This window comes from Gymnoscopelus braueri (assembly GCF_963280865.1).
Source record: "Gymnoscopelus braueri genome assembly, chromosome: 10".
Lineage (NCBI taxonomy): Eukaryota > Metazoa > Chordata > Actinopteri > Myctophiformes > Myctophidae > Gymnoscopelus > Gymnoscopelus braueri.
Window position 1 is genome coordinate 50,334,404 of NC_137611.1, and position 19,870 is coordinate 50,354,273.

General features: G+C 41.5%; 1 protein-coding gene across 1 annotated transcript in view; it reads left to right on the forward strand.

The window, feature by feature from the left end:
- The window catches only part of LOC308093190 (mitochondrial import inner membrane translocase subunit TIM44-like), a gene marked incomplete at its 5' end in the record, with an annotated part of 29,989 nt that overhangs the window by 7,138 nt on the left and 2,981 nt on the right, over positions 1-19,870 (forward strand). The window contains 8 exons of the mRNA XM_080439432.1: positions 2,704-2,784; positions 3,511-3,648; positions 7,077-7,210; positions 9,737-9,822; positions 13,803-13,895; positions 15,446-15,570; positions 17,549-17,599; positions 19,542-19,631. Coding sequence (XP_080295558.1) covers positions 2,704-2,784; positions 3,511-3,648; positions 7,077-7,210; positions 9,737-9,822; positions 13,803-13,895; positions 15,446-15,570; positions 17,549-17,599; positions 19,542-19,631 — 798 coding nt within the window. The remainder of the gene's footprint in view (positions 1-2,703; positions 2,785-3,510; positions 3,649-7,076; positions 7,211-9,736; positions 9,823-13,802; positions 13,896-15,445; positions 15,571-17,548; positions 17,600-19,541; positions 19,632-19,870) is intronic.

Genomic DNA, 19,870 nt, shown 5'->3' on the forward strand with positions numbered 1-19,870 from the left:
GCATGGAATGTGTTAAGACCTGAGGCTGATTCTAAAAAAACACTGTCTAAATCCTGACCTGAAAAACGTACAAATATGTATTAAAAAATGACAACAAATGTATGTTGTTATATACTGTACATAGCAACAAGAACCCCAAATGGGGTTCCCGTCCTGAAAGGTGTAGTTACAAATGGGGGTTCCCGCCCAAAATGGGTTAATCCATTAACACATCGACCGCCAGAGGTTAATCTCATAATGTACTCACCAGTGCCAAGGTGTTATTGTTGTTTTTTAGTTTTTTTCATGTCGCCATAGATCTTGTTAAAATCCTTAAGATTGAGCCGTACACGGTCTGTTTACTTCGGCGACATCTCACTGTATCTCCCAGTGAAAACCACGTGTCAAACGGGGCATCCATGTTGTAGTTAGAGCGGATTACGTTAAACAGTGATATGCGAGGAGAAAAAACTACAGGTAGAGAATTGAGTTTCAGTTTCGTCTGTAGAACGAGGGCGGACGTGATCGTCAAAACCGGATCCCAAATAATTCTGTTTCCGGTCATCAAACCGGAAACGGAAGTGGATCAAAAAAAATCTGAAAGTGCACCCGGAAATTTTTTGCGCGAAAAGACCGTGGACCGTAGGGCTACGGTCTCGGCGCTTAAAGGAGGAGTTCACCCAAAAAATGACTTATTTTCTATCAATTGCACACCCTATGAAGCCTTGAATCCATGGATTCTTTTTTGTTTTTGTCGCATTCCTAAGCTAATAATTTGATTCCCGTCTCCTACCGGCTAATGTATCCGGTAGGAGACACAAAGTAGATTATTTGTGTCTCCTACCGGAAATACACACGGTCATCAAATTATTGTCTTAGGAATGCTACAAAAACAAAAATAAATCCATGAAATCAAGGCTTCATGGGGTGTGTAATTGATAGAAAATAAGTAATTTTTTGGGTGAACTCCTCCTTTAACAGTTGGATTTAACGGACCGTAGGACTACGTTCTTGGCGGATAATGTGTTAAGACCGGGGGAAAACATCTGTATCATTTTAGATTTCTTTGGTTATTAAAAAAATAGCAGCTATACAAGCTCATAGATCTGATGATTTTTAAGGGCAGGTACACACTGTAGGACTTTTAAAGTGGTCGGGAGTCGTCTGATCGTTAAGCATTACACATTGCAGGAGTTTATTTCTTGAAATCGGCTGTCATATATCGTTGTGGTTTTCACACTATAGATTGATCCCCGACCAGGGATTACACACTGTAGGATAGTTCACTAGGATGCTATCTCCAGAGTCAGACCCAATACATACATTTGTGTTTATTGTCTCCGCCAGGCCGAAGGCATGGTGGAGAGTATGTTTTACCCTCTGTCCGTCCGTGTGTGTGTCCGTCCGCTCACAGCTAACATTGGTCAAGCTTCACGTGACATCACAATATGTAATATAAATAGGTAAGACAGGATTAATCAGGAACAGTACTTTCTTTTACCACCTCGCCTGGCGGAGACCTGTGCTCCGAGGAGCACATTTTCTAGTTCCAATTCATTTTAATCGACGTCTGCCGTGATATCTCTCTCTCTCTCTCACTCACTCACTCACTCACTCACACACACACACACATACACACATACACACATACATACATACATACATACATACATACATACATACATACATACATACATACATACATACATACATACATACAGATCGCTCGCTCTCTGTGTCTCTCTCTATCTCTGTGCAGTAGTCTCAAATAAACAGCCCCCCTCGAGCACGCTTGCTCACTCTCATTCTGTTATATAATAATGTTTAACTTAATACAGGACTGGACGGTAACTATGCGGGGATCTGTTTGTTGTGGTCAGGTCCACCAACCTTCCATAGCCACGGTGGCTGTAATCTGCTCTCATTGGCTGTAGTGACATCTCCTCGCAAGGTGGTCGCAGCTCCTTTCATACTGTATGATATTGTCTGCTGTCCTGTCTGGGACACAGCTGAATATCTAACGGGGTAGATATTTGAAAACGGTCGGAAAGCCATCGTAGAGCAGATAGCGCGGCACTCGGCGCCGTGCTACAAGCTTGTAGATCTGCTATTTTTGAATAGCCAAAGCAATCTAAAATGAAGATGCTTTCCCGGTCTTAACACATTGGGTGCCAAAACCGTATATATACGGTTTTGCGCATACTAACGTTGAGTGCCAAAACCGTATATATACATTATACGTATATATATATATTTTTTTTCCTTCACAGCAACAGGAAATATCACTCCTACAAGATTTAGACTCCAATCCACCTCCTGGTTAACTTATGACTTCAAAAACCTGTATCTCGGCTCCTGTGCACTTTTTTTTTTTACAATGTTAATTTAACTATTTTCAACTGGCTGCAACTATGGAATGGATTTCCGAATGTTTTAAATTTTTTCCCCCCGATTGTACGAGACCTGTATGTGTGTAATGAGGGGATCACCGTGAGGACGGTGATCACTGAAAATATTTTGTGACTACTTGAAAAAGGTTCAAAATGTTTAAAAAGTCCTGGCACTCAAAGTATAATATTTTAATAAACCTCTGGCACCCAATGTGTTAATGGGTTAAACAGGAGCTAGCTTCCCTGATGTAATCTGAGTGTGTGTGTGTGTTTGGAGTGTCCTAAGAGATGAAATATACTGTAAACTCCATGTGATGTTTGTGTGTCTCGTTAGAAATCCATTGAATCGGAGACAGTGAGGACGTCGGAGGTATTTAAGAAGACTTTGGGCTCTCTGTCTGATACCGTCAAGGAGGTGAGCTTACTGCGGTTTCTCTGATCTACACTTCAAAAGAGAAGAATCTACACAACAACAGCTGTGCTCCGACAAAGGTCCGAGCAAAGCTGTATTTTGGTTACTATTGTAAACCAATTCAGTCGAAGAGCGGAAATAGCAAATCTAGAAGCTCACAGCTCGTTGAGACGCGCTGTGAGCTTGTAGATCGGCTATGCGTTTTCACTACTTGCGAACTGATTTTTGCCTATAACGACATGGCCAAACTAGGGAGGCCAGGTTGAAGGTGTCTCCTGTGCTTGCAGGTGTGAGTGAGGGCTGTGAATCGTCTGCTATCTCACGATTCGATTCCGATTCTTGGGGTCACGATTCCGATTTTTTCCCGTAATTTTTTTCTTCAAAACAAACGATTCTCGATTCAAAAACGTTCTTTTCCGATTCAAAAACGTTTTTTTTATTCCGATTGTAGTGAATAAAGTGTGTTATGTTGCGTTGAGATGTGTGCCATTGTCATGCCCTGGAAATAGCAGATCTGCAAGCCCACAACGTGTCGCATTGCGCTGCGTTGTGAGCTTGTAGATCGGCTATTTTCAGCCTGAGAATTAGGGTTAAAAATGGCAACAAAAATAAGTAAATAAAGTAACTCATAAAATCTGCATACTAAAATGTTAATGTCCTCACAATATAGTAATACAAACTGTGTGTGTGTGTGTGTGTGTGTGTGTGTGCGTGTGCGCGTGCGCGCAGAGCCTGGAGGAGGTGGGTCGCTCAGACCTGGGGAAGAAGTTCAGAGAGGGGGTGGAGGGGGTCAGACACTCTGCCGAGTCCGTCTCCAAAGGAGGAGAGAAACTGGGCCGGACCGGAGCCTTCAGAGCCATCTCGCAGGTCAGTGAGTCTGTGGGACAATGCTCCACGCGTCCCAGACTCTTCTCCCTCCCCCTAAAAACAGTGGTTCTCAACCTTTTCAGGCCGCGACCCCCCAAAAAAGAATCATATTTGAACTGGGGACCCCCCCACCTTGACAAGCACTTGTAATTGTAGGAGTTGAGGCATTACATTCAGTTTGACTCGGTTCCACAGATAAAAATTGTGAAAATAGCCTATCTACAAGCTGTTGTGAGCTTGTAGAATTGCTATTTTCACAATGTTTGCCTCTTTCTGTTTTTTTTTCATGTATTTTCTTATCTTTTTTTTTAGGTACACATTAAAAAAAAAACAATTTTCACTTTCATCTGGGGACCCCCCAAAAATCATGTGGCGACCCCCCTGGGGGTCCCGACCCACAGGTTCAGAGAACCACTGCCTTAAAACACCCTGGACAAACACCCACATGTCCTAGACTCTTCTCCCTTCCCTAAAACACCCTGGACAACGCTCCACACGTCTTAGACTCTTCTCTCTTCCCTAAAACACCCTGGACAACTCTCCACATGTCCTAGACTCTTCTCTCTTCCATAAAACACCCTGGACAACACTCCACATGTCCTAGACTCTTCTCTCTTCCATAAAACACCCTGGACAACACTCCACATGTCCTAGACTCTTCTCTCTTCCCTAAAACACCCTGGACAACTCTCCACATGTCCTAGACTCTTCTCTCTTCCCTAAAACACCCTGGACAACGCTCCACACGTCTTAGACTCTTCTCTCTTCCCTAAAACACCCTGGACAACGCTCCACACGTCTTAGACTCTTCTCTCTTCCCTAAAACACCCTGGACAACACTCCACATGTCCTAGACTCTTCTCTCTTCCCTAAAACACCCTGGACAACTCTCCACATGTCCTAGACTCTTCTCCCTTCCCTAAAATACCCTGGACAACTCTCCACATGTCCTAGACTCTTCTCTCTTCCCTAAAACACCCTGGACAACGCTCCACGCGTCCTAGACTCTTCTCTCTTCCCTAAAACACCCTGGACAACGCTCCACGCGTCCTAGACTCTTCTCTCCCTTCTCTAAAACACCGTGGACAACGCTCCACACGTCCTAGACTATTCTCCCTTCCCTAAAACACCCTGGGCAACGCTCCAGACGTCCTAGACTCTTCTCTCCCTTCTCTAAAACACCCTGGACAACGCTCCACACGTCCTAGACTCTTCTCTCCCTTCTCTAATACACCCTGGACAACGCTCCACACGTCCCAGACTCTTCTCCCTTCTCTAAAACACCCTGGACAACGCTCCACGCGTCCTAGACTCTTCTCTCCCTTCTCTAAAACACCCTGGACAACGCTCCACACGTCCTAGACTCTTCTCTCCCTTCTCTAAAACACCCTGGACAACGCTCCACACGTCCCAGACTCTTCTCCCTTCTCTAAAACACCCTGGACAACGCTCCACACGTCCCAGACTCTTCTCCCTTCTCTAAAACACCCTGGACAACGCTCCACACGTCCCAGACTCTTCTCCCTTCCCTAAAACACCCTGGACAACGCTCCACGCGTCCTAGACTTTTCTCCCTCCCGGCTCTCAAACTGGGGAACAAACTCCTTATTGCAGTCAGAACTGCAGACTCCCAATTTTCTGCAGTCATCTGAAGACTCAAAGCTCCGCTGAACAGCAATGTGGTGTCTAGATCTGCACAGTACTGTTGGCTGGGAGGCACTATGTTTTTGTTAACCTTATGCCCATACCTAACACCATGGCAAAAATCTAAAACTTGTCACCAGGTGCCGAATCTTTATGAATTCCTTCCCAGTTATGTGTGATCCAACTAGTACTGAACACATGACCACACTGCCACCTGGTGGTTCAACTGGAATGTTTTGTCGGTATCCTCTATATAGGCTCTGTGCACAACTGCAGGGGTGTAAAGTAACTAAGTACATTTACTCAAGTACTGTACTTAACTCATTAACTGCCATGGACGAATTAATTCGTCAAATTCTGCTATGGCCCAGCCTTTTCCCCCATTCTACGAGACCCCTGTGTGTGTAATGAGGGGTTCACCGTGCGGATAGCATTCACAGAAAATATTCCATGATTTTTCAAAGTTTGATAAAGTCGCTCGTTTTCGTTGGCAGTGGAGTAACACTATTACATTACTCTGGCAGTTAAAGAGTTAAGTACAATTTTGAGGTATTTTTACTTCGCTGGAGTGTTTCCAATTTTCAGTACTTTTACTTCTACTCAACTACATCTCAGAGGCAAATATAATATTTTTACTCCACTACAATTATTTGAAAACTTTACTTACTAGTTACTTTGCAGGTTTAGATTATTATTACAAAACATACATTACCCACTTCAGCCCTATATACATTTTGTCCATTTGAAAATATCTGCTATTTTCAAAAGAGTTTTTGGACATTTTATACATTTGAAAACTTGTGAAATGGGACAATCTGCATAATGAGTACTTTCTACTTTCTCCTCCTGTCCAGTGTTAATTTTGTCGACTAAAACTATGACGAATTTTTTTTTTCACTGACGAAAACTTAAATAAAAACTAAGCTATGATGACTAAAACTAAGAATAAATGTATTGACAATTCCATCAACAAATAAAAACTAGACTAAAATGTTAAGGAGGGACGAGTGGAAAAGAGATCCAGTAGAACTAAAAGACAAGTCATTTTATGTTTGGTTGCGCTCTAGCCTCGCGTGGCCAGACAATATCACACGACACACTGCGTGGATATTAGTCTGGTTCCTATCAACGATAGATTTTTTTCCAAGGGGCGGTTACAAAAAGATCCAAACGGACTCTATTGGTTAGACCTAAACCAATCAGAGCAGTGCTTCCTTGTACGAACCAATCAGAGCAGTGCTTCCTTGTACGTCATTGCTCCAAATAAGGTGATAAGCCCGCCCACATTTGGATACTGGGCCCTGATTGGTCCCTCACGACTTCGGAGGGAGAGAAATGAAATCTCTATTGAGGGGGGCCAGACCTAATCTGCCTAGGGCTAAAGTGCGATGCAATTTTGCAAAGGCAGATTCGTCTGGAACCAGGCTATTTGCGCTCGGGTGTTGCTTTTGCTTTCTGAAAATAGAAGATCTATAAGCTCACAACGCGTCGTGAACTTGTAGATCTGCTATTTTCAACATGCAACCAAGCGTAAAATCGCCATCAAGGCACCGCCAAAATACTTTTCTGTCGACAAAATCAACTTGCAGATTTAGCCGACTATAATCTTATGATACTTAGTCGACTAAAACTAGACTAAAAAACTACAACTTTTCAGATGACTAAAATATGACTAAAACGACATGAAAATGTATTCAAAAGACTATGACTAAACAAAATGAGAATTTGCTGTCAAAACGAACACTGCTCCTGTCTCCTCCTCCCCTTCCTCCTTCCCCTTTCAGAGCGTGGAGAGCATGAAGAAGGAGATCGACGTAGGAGACGCGGGGCCCTACAGGGCACCTCCTAACCTTAGGAAGAGGAGCGAGTCCTCCTCCAAGGAAGCCGACAGCGCTACCAGAGTGTTTGAAGCCAATGAGTGAGTTGAAAAATGGGAAAAAATTGTGCAAATCTTTGAATATACTGTATACATTTTTAACTCTAAGTCTTTGATTCTGGAGGTCCCTGGAACAACATATTTTGAGCTGGGGGTCATACTGTATCATTTTAGGGGTCCTTGACATGAAAAAGTTCGAGCACCACTGATATGGAAATATTAGTTTTTCAGAAAACTGTTAGGATTTAGAAGTCATTTTGTAGAATCGGCCTCAGGTCTTAATGGGTTAAAACAAGAATTTTAGGCTCACATTTACGATTCAGAAAAGATTCAGGTTAGAGTTAGGGCAGGTACACACTGTAGGATATTTGGTCCGATTATACTTTTTTTGGGCTCGCCGACAAAACCCCCGATCTGACACAGATCGGGCTGTGATCGCCGAGGTTTTGGTCGCTGTGTGTCAAAGGCTCTGCGAGAGGATGCGGCCACGATAATTACGCTCGGCGATGGCTTCCCGACCGTTTTCAAATATCTAGCAGTTTAGATATTCGGCTCTGTCGCAGACAGAACATCAGACAATATCATACAGTATGAAATGGGCTGACCACCCTGCGAGGACATGGACGCTACAGCCAATGAGAGCACATTACAGCCACCGACCGTGGCTATGGAAGGTCGCTGGCTGACCACAACAAACATATCCCCCGCATAGTTACCATCCAGTCCTGTATTAAGTTAAACATTATTATAAAACAGAATGAGAGTGAGCAAGCTGCTCGAAGGGGGATGTTAATAAACATCTCAAATAAACAGTTCATTTGAGATGAATTGCACACACGGGGAGAGAGAGAGAGAGAGAACTTGCAGCCTCGCACACGAAGCCTGTCTGAAGTGTTGCCAGATTTTGCAAGAGAAATAAGCAAACAGATCTATGAAAACAATCCCAACAAATGCGACTATAGGCCACATGAGCACTTTAAACCTATACATTAAATATTTGAAAATAGCCGATCTACAAGCTCATGTTGTAGATTTTCAAAGAAGAAAATCTTGGGGAAAAAATTAGATTGTGGAATATTTTCCAAATCCACACAGATCTTGTATGGGGGTCTGTGGCACAACATATTTTCAGAAAGGGGGAGGTCTGCGGACAAATATTAATTTGGAGGTCCTTGCCATGAAAATGTTTGAGAACAACTGGTTCAAACAACATTAGGAAACAAGGCCAAATAAGCAACTACACTTTAAAGCAACTTTACAGAAAGAACAAGCCCAAAGTCGCTTATAATAAGTGGACATGACAACACTGCTTCCGTGCACTTGACGAGAGAGACAGAGAGAGATAGATGCGCATATATCACGGGAGACGTTTGTTAAAATGAATTGGAATAAAAACAAATGTATGTATTGGGTCTGACTCTGGACAGCATTCTAGTGAACTATCCTACAGTGTGTAATCCCTGGTCGGGGATCAATCTATAGGGTGAAAACCACAACGATATATGACAGCCAATTTCAAGAAATAAACTCCTGCAATGTGTAATGCAATGCTTCACGATCAGATGACTCCCCGACCACTTTAAAAGTCCTACAGTGTGTACCTGCCCTTAGGCATGTAGAGGTTATGTCTAGCTCACAACGCGTCACAATTGAGCTTGTACTGTAGATCTGCTATTTTCGCCTTATGGGTTAGGGTCAAAAAATGGCAACACATTTACAAAATGGCATTCATAAAACGAGTTCCTAAAATGCTGGATTGTTAAGAAATACAAAACTTTGTGTGTGTTTGTATTACTATACTTGCAAAGTATTTAGTAGAATTTGAGAAACAGACAATTTTCCTGGTCCTCAAAAAACAAATGTTTATTTTATGGTAAAAAATAAATAGAAATGTTTTACAGTAGGTTTACTATTAGGAAAATATTCAGGTTGGGGTTAGCGTTAGGATTAGGCATTTAGGGCATTCTGGCTCTCACACTTTTTCACGTCAAGGACCCCCACATTGATAAATATTTGGCCGCGGACCCCCATCTGAAAATATGTTGTGCCAGGGACCCCCAGAAGCAAAGATTTGTGTTAAAAATCTTTTGAAAAAATTGCAGATCCAAAAGAGTGCCGCGCTGTGAGCTTGTAGATCTGTTATTTTTTAATAGCCAACATGTAAAAGGTTAAAGTGGTTAAAATGATTGTGATGCTATATGAACTACTTTTGCTGGGGGCCCCCTGGAACCCCCCCAAGGACCTCTGGGGGTCCCCGGACCCCACTTTGAGAACCTAGGGGTTAGGGTCGGAGTTATGCCAGATCTATATGTAGATCTGCTATTTTTGGCTTTTGGTTTACGGCTAAAAAAGTTTCAAAAGTTTCTAAAATACTGATTTCCTCACAAATATAGAAATTCAAACGTGTGTGTGTGTGTGTGTGTGTGTGTGTGTGTGTGTGTGTGTGTGTGTGTGTGTGTGTGTGTGTGTGTGTGTGTGTGTGTGTGTGTGTGTGTGTGTGTGTGTGTGTGTGTGTGTGTGTGTGTGTGTGTGTGTGTGTGTGTGTGTGTGTGTGTGTGTGTCACACAGGGAGGCTATGGGCGTGGTCCTCCATAAGGACTCCAAGTGGTTCCAACAGTGGAAGGACTTCAAGGACAACAACATGGTGTTCAACCGTAAGGAAGCATCCTTCATCTGAAACATCCGTTTCATTACATCACATTCACTGTCCCAGAAGGGTGTTTGTGTTCACCACCTACAGCAAGGGGTCCCAAACTTTTTTAACCGGGGACCTCCCAAAAATAATCATATTTGAACTGGGGACCCCCCAAAATAATCACATTTGAACTGGGGACCCCCCACCCTGACAAGCACTTGGAATTGTAGGCATTGCATTTAGTTTGACTCGGTTCGACGGATACGTAGTGTGAAAATAGCCGAACTACAAGCTATTTTCACTGCCAGAGATTTTTCAGTACTCAGGAGCCGAGATACAGAATTTTTAAGTTTTAAGTTAACAAGGAAGTGGATAGGAGTCTAGATCTTCGAAAAATCATATCTCCTTGATCTTTGGGTAAAAAAAGAAAGAAAAAAAAAACGTTTTCTACGTCCTTGGCAGCATTGGTAATTGGAAATAATTACGTTTTTTACGTCCTTGGCAGTGAATTAGTTAAAAGTCATTCAATTGTAACTTTAGAAATGTGTAGCGTTGTGAGCTTGTAGATCTGCTATTCTCACTAGTTTGGGTCCCGGGCAAACGTCTAATTTCTCTTTTGAGTTTTGAGCTAAAGAAATTGGGAACCACTGGCTCAAGTCACTCCTCTGAATAAATTATTTCATCCATGGCACCCCTGAATAAATCTTTAGAACAATACAATAACATTATACTTTAATCACTTGAACACCAGCATCCCCTTTCAGGGGGGAACATGCGCCAAAAAATAGCCGATAAGTGTCGACTAAAACTATGACGAAAAATGTTGGTCGACTACCTTTTTTTTCACTGACGAAAACTAGATGAAAATAAAAACTAAGCTATGATGACTAAAACTCTGACTAGATATACTGACAATTTCGTCAACAACTAAAAACTAGACTAAAATGTTTGGGAGTGACTAGTGGAGAAGAGATCCAGTAGAACTAAAAGACAAGTCGTTTCATGCTTGGTTGCACTCAGGTGTTGCGCTCTGAAAATAGCAGATCTACAAGCTCACAACGCGTCACTCATTGTGAGCTTATATATCTGCTATTTTCAGCACGCAACCAACTGTAAAATCAGCTATTACGACGTCATTAAGGCACCGCCAAAATGCATTTTAGTCGACTAAATCAACTGTGATATTTAGTAGACTCAAACTATACTAAAAGTAAAACATTTCGGGTGACAAAAATATGACTAAAACTCAACAGAATTTTATTCAAAAGACTATGACTAAAACTAAATCAAAATTTGCTGTCAAAATCAACACTGCGATCCACAAGCTCACAACGCATCACGCAGTGACACGTGATGCTTGTGGATCTGCAATGTTTGGCGAAGAGATTTGTTGTAAATTGAAAAAGAACGCACCAAGTACAGTGCGACTTGGATCCGTTTAGAGGTGGTTAAACTGAACAAGTGATATTGATACATTTCCAAATATAAAGTATTTTGTGGCACCCCCTGGACTTGCGTCACGGCACCCACTTTGACAAACCCTGGCCTAGTTGACAGAAACATGTACAAAACTGTAGAAATAGCATAAAACAAAGCAACATATACAGATAAAGATAATAATATATTGTCGCTGTCGGGTGGAAACCTTGTATGACCAAAACCAGAACTAGTGCAAATAGCCGATCTACAAGCTCACAATGCGTCTTCCATTTAATATGTTCACTACTTTTTCTTGACCCTCTTGCATGATGAAAGTAGGGCATTAAGTGAAAAAACATAAATAAGTAAAAATTTGGAGATGCAAGGTTACAGGAGGTTACAGTGACAATATAGAATATTCCAAATAAGTCGTACTTCCTACACCTAAAACAGTGGTTCCTTAAACAATTGGTCGTGACCCATTTTTGGCTCACAGGACCTTAAAATATCTGGGGGGAAAAAATATAATTTCTGTTTCTGTTGAATTTTCAAGTTTACGAAACCCTGTTCTAGAACATGTCAGCGAGGTAGTCTGTTTAATTCTGCAAGGTCCGAGAGTGAACATTTGTTTTTCTTTTACAACTGTAAAGTCCTATACCTACAGGTATAGTGAGATGCTTATTCGTTATGTTATGGACAACAGCGTGTGAGTCACTTTTTGCCGGACCCAGGGGGTCTGGCTTACATGAGGCTTTGTACCTGTTTTCTCCATACATGGGCATGGTCACTTTGTCCTTAGGCCCCAGCCATAAAAGTCTGTCCCCCTTTCGTCCATACATGGGCATAGACACAGGCTGACACGTCATGTGAAGTCTGGGTCTGGCAGAACCAGGTCTCCTGGTCTTGTTAGGCAGCAGGTGGCACTAGACTCATGAAAACAACATAGGTTGTTCATACTGAATGTGTTTTTATCCTGAGTAGGGGTGGGGAGAGAAGACAGAAACTGTACTCAAGTAAAAGATGTACTTTAAAACAATGATACAAGTAGAAGTAGTATAAATACTTTGGAAGACGACTCAAGTACCAAGTTAACTTCATACGATTTGAAGTAATAGGAATGTAATTGAAATGTCTAATTATAAATCATTGTCCAATAGTAATAAACAAAATAGAAAATAGCCATTTGCAAATTCATATATGGCCTAATTATTTGGTTTTCAAAGTGGGGTCCTTGGGGGGGGGGGGGGGGGGGGTCCAAGGGGTCCCCATCCATATTTTATACTTTGGCTATTCAAAAATAGCAGATCTACAAGCTCATAGCGTGTTTTTAAGATATCTTTTCGTGACCGGAAATGACGAACAGGTGCCAGCTTCCTGTCTCGGATTTCGGGAGGTGTAGTTCCAGACTACACCTTATTTTTCAAATCTGATCTTTTTGGCCCGACTGTTCACACTGCATTTGGAAGTGACCAGATCTGATCTCTCACAGATCTGTGTGTTCAGACTGATTTAAACAACGTCAACCCAAAGCCGCCCTGTGTCCATATATCTGCTTTGGTTACATGGTAATGACGTAGGCGTCATGACGTCATGACTTTTATCTCTTTATATGTGTTCTTAAAATTATTTATTTTCCTCTGACATTGCAGATAGGACCTTGTGAACCCATTTTCTGCCATGCTGCGAGATTTGTCTTCATATATTGCCTTGTTCCTATACATTCCTACAAGTTTTGCTTGTACTGAGTCATCTCCCCAAAGTGGTTAATGGTGCATTTATATAGCGCTTTTATCCAAAGCGCTTTACATAGATTGTGCATTACATTCACCCATTCACACACACATTCATACACCGATGGCGGAGGAACCATGCAAGGCACCAACCTGCTCATCGGGAGCAATTAGGGGTTCAGCGTCTTGCTCAAGGACACTTCAACAGTAACTCTTCCGGGGGAAGCCCGGGATCGAACTGGGAACCTCCGGCCGCTCTACCGGCCACTCTACCCCTGAGCCAATGCCGCCCCAGTGCTAGGAGACATTTTATATCTCCGTCTGTCCACTGAATGCTGCTCGCCATTTCTTCTGTAAAACGTATTATGCTGCACTATTGTTTTGTTTTCATTTACACCCCTTGCGCTGTCGTAAATCAAAATCAATTCCCGCGCTCTGTAATGATGTCAGTGGCGCTCGGGTCGTGCTGCAGATGACGTTTTGGACAGTTTGATATGCGACTTGGGTGGTTAGATCAGGTTACTGCGTTCAGACTGAGACACATCTTTAGAAATCAGATTTGAAACCACCTCTGAATGTGGCTCAAGTCGGATTTGTAAAAATCTGATTCCATGTGACCTCTGTTCTCTGTTCAGACTTCATACAACAAATCCGAGTCCAATCTGGATATGGCACAGATCTGATTCAGGCTGGATTTGGCTGCCAGTGTAAACGGGGCCTATATGGCATTCGGAGATTGTGCAATACTTGTCTGGCTATGCGAGACTAGTGGTGTTCTGTCCCCATGCTGGTTCCTTTGTTTGTGTCACCTCTTGTTAAAAGTGTCTGTGGTGTGCTGTCCCTCATGCAGGGTTCTTTGACATGAAGATGAAGTATGATGAGAGTGACAACGCCCTGGTCCGAGCTTCCAGAGCGGTCACAGACAGAGTCACTGACATGATAGGTGAGTACAGTATACCTGATTGTCTGGTCCACTTTGTCTAATGTTTACTACTGGAAGGGGCATGGAAACCTATAGGCTGATATTTGGGATTGTTTTCAAGTTGAGGTCAAAACAAATACAGCAGCTTGGTCACTCAACAAAAAAAAGTTCAGTTCCAATTTTGCCTGCTCATGTCTTTGTGTCATCACATGACTGTATCCTGTTTGCAGTCTTCATTTTGTAGACTAAATCCATAACAATAAATGTCCGTCGACTACCTTTTTTCACGGACGAAAACTAAACATAATCTAAGTAAAAACTAAGCTGTGATGACACGAACTATGACTTAACTCATTCACTGCCAGAACTTTTTTTTTTTGCGTTTGCCCACTGCCAGAGATCTTTAATTAAAAAAAAAAAGTACTCAGGAGCCGAGATACAAAATGTTTAAGTTTTAAGTTAACAAGGAAGTGGATGGGAGTCTAGATCTTCAACAAATCATATCTCCTTGGTCTTTGGGTTAAAAAACAAATAAATAAATAAGATTTTTGAAAAAATTAAAAGTCGTTTTAGTCGTTCTTGGCAGAGGGGGCTTAAAGGACAGAAGTCGTTTTAGTCGTTCTAGGCAGGGAATGAGTTAATATAGTGACAATTTTGTCAACAAATAAAAACTAGACTAAAATGTGAGGAAGGGACTAGTGGAAAAGAGATCCAGTAGAACTTAGACAAGTCATTTTATAGGTGGAAAATAGCCGATGTACAAGCTCACAACGCGTCTGCGACGCGTTGTGAGCTTGTAGATCTGCTATTTTCGTATAAATCAGGCATTACGATGCCATCACGGCCCGCCAACATACATTTGTGTCGACTAAATCAACTCTAGATTTAGTTGACTAAAATCTTATGATATTAAAGCTGCACTATGTAACTTTCCTACCCCGGATTTGAACCCGTTTCCTGTGCAAGTGCTGACATTTTTACCATTGAGCTAATAGAGCCTGCCTGCTTGCTCAGGGGATAAATTGAATCTTGACCAAGAAATGTGTGTCAGATCCTGTGTCTAGGTGATACATGACCTTTGACACGATCTAAATGTCTCAATAGAAGAGCAGGGAGACAAAATACAACCACCCCAATTGTATAATAAAGGAGTAGTTCACCCAAAAATGACTTATTTTCTATCAATTACACACCCCATGAAACATTGAATTCATGGAGGAGATTGTTTTGTTTTTGTCACATTCCTAAGCCAATAATTTGATGACCGGTGGAAAGATGCTAATGTATCCGGTAGGAGACTCAAAGGAGTCATCAAATTATTGGCTCAGGAATGCGTCAAAAACTAAAAAAATCTCCATGAATTCAAGGCTTCATGGGGTGTGTAATTGATAGAAAATAAGTCATTTTTTGGTTGAACTATTCCTTTAACATACGAAATTACACTTTATTCATAAAAAAAAAGTTACATAGTGCTGCTTTAAGTCAACTAAAACAAGAGTAAAACTAAAACATTTCAGATGACACAAATATGATTAAAACCTAACTTGAAATCCCGATTTGTGTCTGTCCAGGCGGTCTCTTCTCTAAGACGGAGATGTCCGAGGTGCTGACGGAGATCGTGAAGGCAGATCCCAACTTCGACAAGGACCGTTTCCTCCAGCAGTGTGAGAAGGACATTATCCCCAACATCCTGGAGGTCTGTCTGTCTGTCTGTCTGTCTGTCTGTCTGTCTGTCTGTCTGTCTGTGTTCCACACACTGCAACACTGTCGGGCAGAAACCTCTTATCTCCTTATTCTAACCTGTTGTGTTTTTTTCCGTAAGTCAACACCCTGCTTGATCATACTTAACCCTTTAAGACCTGAGGCGATTCTTAAAAATGTTTTCTAAATAAGAAAAAAAAAATCTCGATTTTTCAAAAATAGCAGATCTACAAGCTCATAGCGCGGCACTCGGTGCCGCGCTATGAGCTTGTAGATCTGCTATTTTTTAATAGCCAAAGAAATCTAAAGTGACACAGATGCGTTCCAGGTCTTCATGGGTTAATCATCCACAAGTGCATAATATATATTATGCGTGGCGGGGTCGCTCCGGCGGGCTGCCTCGGCTGGCGCCTAGCAGCTGACTTAGAACTGGTGCGGACCAGGGGAATCCGACTGTTTAATTAAAACAGAGCATCACGATGGCCCTCGACGGGTGTCGAGGGCTGTCACTAAATACTAATTGGGGTGCCACTAAATACTCAAGAGTACTAGTCAAAGATTTTATGACAAACACCAATTAACATTCAATATTATCAATAGGTTAGCGATTACTGCATTTCCCTGAATACTACACTAAGTAGGGTTGTCACGATACACTAATTTCACGATACACGATATTGGGCTCATGATACAATACAATATTATTTTGTATAATTTTTTCCCCCAATTATCATCAACATTGGCCTTCATCTTCCGTTTAAAAGTGCTTTATTTATGAAGCACATAAAAAAGGTACAAAGTGTTTTACACACAAAATGAAATCAATATAAAGTCATATTCTTGTCATCTGGACTTTACCAACCAAGTGTAGCCTAGTTATTGACAACATTTGCTGCTATTATTAAAGCATCTCCCCCCCGTTCGATCTATCTCGGCGAAGCAAGTGGACATGCGTATGTTACACAAATTTGCTCAGTGCTGCTACTGCTGCCCAAAAATATCAGATCTCCAAGCTAAAATCGGTCGCTGCGTGACGCGTTGTAACCTTGTAAATCAGATATGTTCGCACAGCATAAGTGTTGATTACTTTTGATGCAGTAATGGTGTTTTTTCATTTAATGTCTTTCCATATATTTTTTTAATCTCATCTGGGGACCCCCCAAAAAAATCACGTGGGGACTCCCCTGAGGGCTCCGACCCACAGGTTGAGAACCACTGAGCTAAGGGGTCCTTTGCCTGGAAAAAAAAACCTTTGAAGATTATAGTCTTATGTTCTTTAACGTAATCCTGAAAGGTCCTGTATATATTATGGATTTCCTACCTGACAATTTGCCCTATATCTCTTCCTCTCTCAATGTCTCTCTCTCTCTCTCTCTCTCTCTCACTCACTCACTCACTCATAGGGATGGGCAATATTATCGATATCACGATATATCGCGATATTTTATTTCGCGATACTGTATCGATACTCCAGTATCGATATCGCGATAAAAAAAAAACATTCAAAGAACCTATCACAGATCTGCAGCTACTCAATATGTAGTGTATATATAAACAATATGTAGTTGTGATTTATGTATATATCGCAATATATCGCAATATATCGCAATATATCACAATATATCGCAATATATCGCAATATATCGCAATATCGTGATACGACCCAAGTATCGTGATGCGTATCGCAATATAATCGTATCGTGACCCAAGTATCGTGATACGTATCGTATCGTGAGATTGTTGCCAATACCCATCCCTACTCACTCACTCACTCACTCACTCACTCACTCACTCACTCACTCACTCACTCACTCACTCACTCACTCTCTCTCTCTCTTTCACTCTCTCTCTCTCTCTCTTTCACTCTCTCACACACACACACACACACACACACACACACACACACACACACACACACACACACACACGCTGACAGGAACCATCATTACCAACCATTTGTCTTCTCTCTGCAGGCTATGATCCGTGGAGAGTTGGATGTTCTTAAAGACTGGTGTTATGAAGCTGTAAGTACACAAAGCCTTGTGATCAGCTTTTCTTTATTTTTTACCCCAATTTAGTCGCTATAACGATTAATTCCTCCCCACACTATTTGTACAGCTTGGCAAAGCTCTCAATAAACAGACCCTGCAACTAGTCATCACTTTCTCACTTTTCTCCCTATTGGCTAAAGGCCAGCCAATGAGGGGTCGCCAATGGCTTCCCATACTCTGAAAAATAGCAGATCTACAAGCTCATAGCGCGGCACCGAGTGCCTTGCTATGAGCTTGTAGATCTGCTATTTTTCAAAAATCTTGAACATTTTTGCAAACCTTTTTATATATATATATATATAAATATATATATATATATATATATATATATATATATATAAATATCATATATTTTTAAAGCGAACATTTGTAACTCAAATCTTTGCTTCTCGGGGTCCTTGGAACAACATATTTTTTGAGATGGGGGTACGCGGCCAAATACATATAATTTTGGGGGTCCTTGAAATGAAAAAGTTTGAGAACCACTGCCCTAGTGCGTGCACACACACACACACACACACACACACACACACACACACACACACACACACACACACACACACACACACACACACACACACACACACACACAATACAGACAGACGGTCACAGCATTCGTTTTTCATTTGTATTTTTCATTGTTATGCCGATAAATAGGAACCATAGTTCCACTGATCCAAGGCTGAACACAATAAATCGATTGATCATTAAAATAAACTTGACAATGAACGCGGCCCACCCATCTGACCACTTAACACAGCAGCCTGATGTTTATCAATGGATGTAGCAGGATCTCCAGGTACTTGATGTGACTTTATTAACGCTTAACCCATTAAGACCTGAGGCCTGATTCTACACATGCCTTCTAAACCAGAGGTTCCCAAACTTTTTTGTGTCAAGGACCCCCAAAATGATATGTATTTGGCCGCGGACCCCCCCCCCCCCCCCCATCTGAAAATGTTTTGTGCCAGGGACCCCCAGAAGAGAACATTAGTGTCAAAAAAATAAACAAAAGAATAGCAGATGTACAAGCTCACAGCGATGCTATATTAACACATTTAGCTGGGGACCCCGGACCCCACTTTGAGAACCACTGTTCTAAATCCTATAAGTTTTCTGAAAACCGTTAAAAATGTCAAATCTAAAATGACACAGATGCTTCCCCGGTTGTAATGTGTTAATAATAGGTGTGTTAGACTTCAGGTGTGTCGATGTGCATGTGTGTGTTGACTACTCTCTATGCACAGCCAAATGTAACACACCCTACAAAATCAGCCTTTCATCCCCCTTTAAGCAGTATTGTATACTTCATCATACAATAGTGTTATGGGAAAATGATAGATCTACAAGCTCGTGGCGCATTGCCTGATTTGTGGAAGAAAACAATTAAACATTGCCTGTAATGACATGACCAAAACATGGACGCCAGGTTGAAAGTGTCTAACAACCAACGCATTTTAGATTTGAGCCATAACCATTATTTTATACTTTGGCTATACAAAAATAGCAGATCAAGGTGCCGCGCTACGAGCTTGTAGATCTGCTATTTTTGAAAAATCTTGGAACATTTATGCAAATCTTTGAATATATATATTTTTTTAAACAAAAATTTTAACTCAAATCTTTGCTACTTCGCTTAAAAAAAACTATATTCAAAGATTTGCACACATTTTCAAGATTTTTTGAAACATAGCAGATCTACAAGCTCATAGCGCGGCACTCATATATGCAGATATACCCGCGCTACGAGTTTGTAGATCTGCTATTTTTTTTAAACCGTGATTTTTTTTTCAAAAATCTGTTAGGATTTAGAAAACATTTTAAGAATCGGACTCAGGCCTTAATGTGTTAAAATAACACAGATGTGTTCCGAGTCTAAATGGGTTAAGTATACAACGTGTGTGTGTGTTTTCAGACATACAGTCGGCTGGCTCATCCCATCCAGCAGGCCCGAACTCTAGGCTTGCTGTTCCAGTCCAAAGTCCTGGACATCGACAACATAGATGTAAGTACTGTCACTGACACACGCCCACCCGTCTGACAACTTCACCACTTTAACACATTAAGACCGGGAACGCATCTCTGTCATTTTAGATTTATTTGGCTATTAAAAAATAGCAGATATACAAGCTCATAGAGTGGCACCGAGCACTATGAGCTTGCAGATCTGCTATTTTTTTTTAATCGTGAACATTTGTGCAAATCTTTGAATATAATATATATGTTTTTTAAAGCGAACATTTG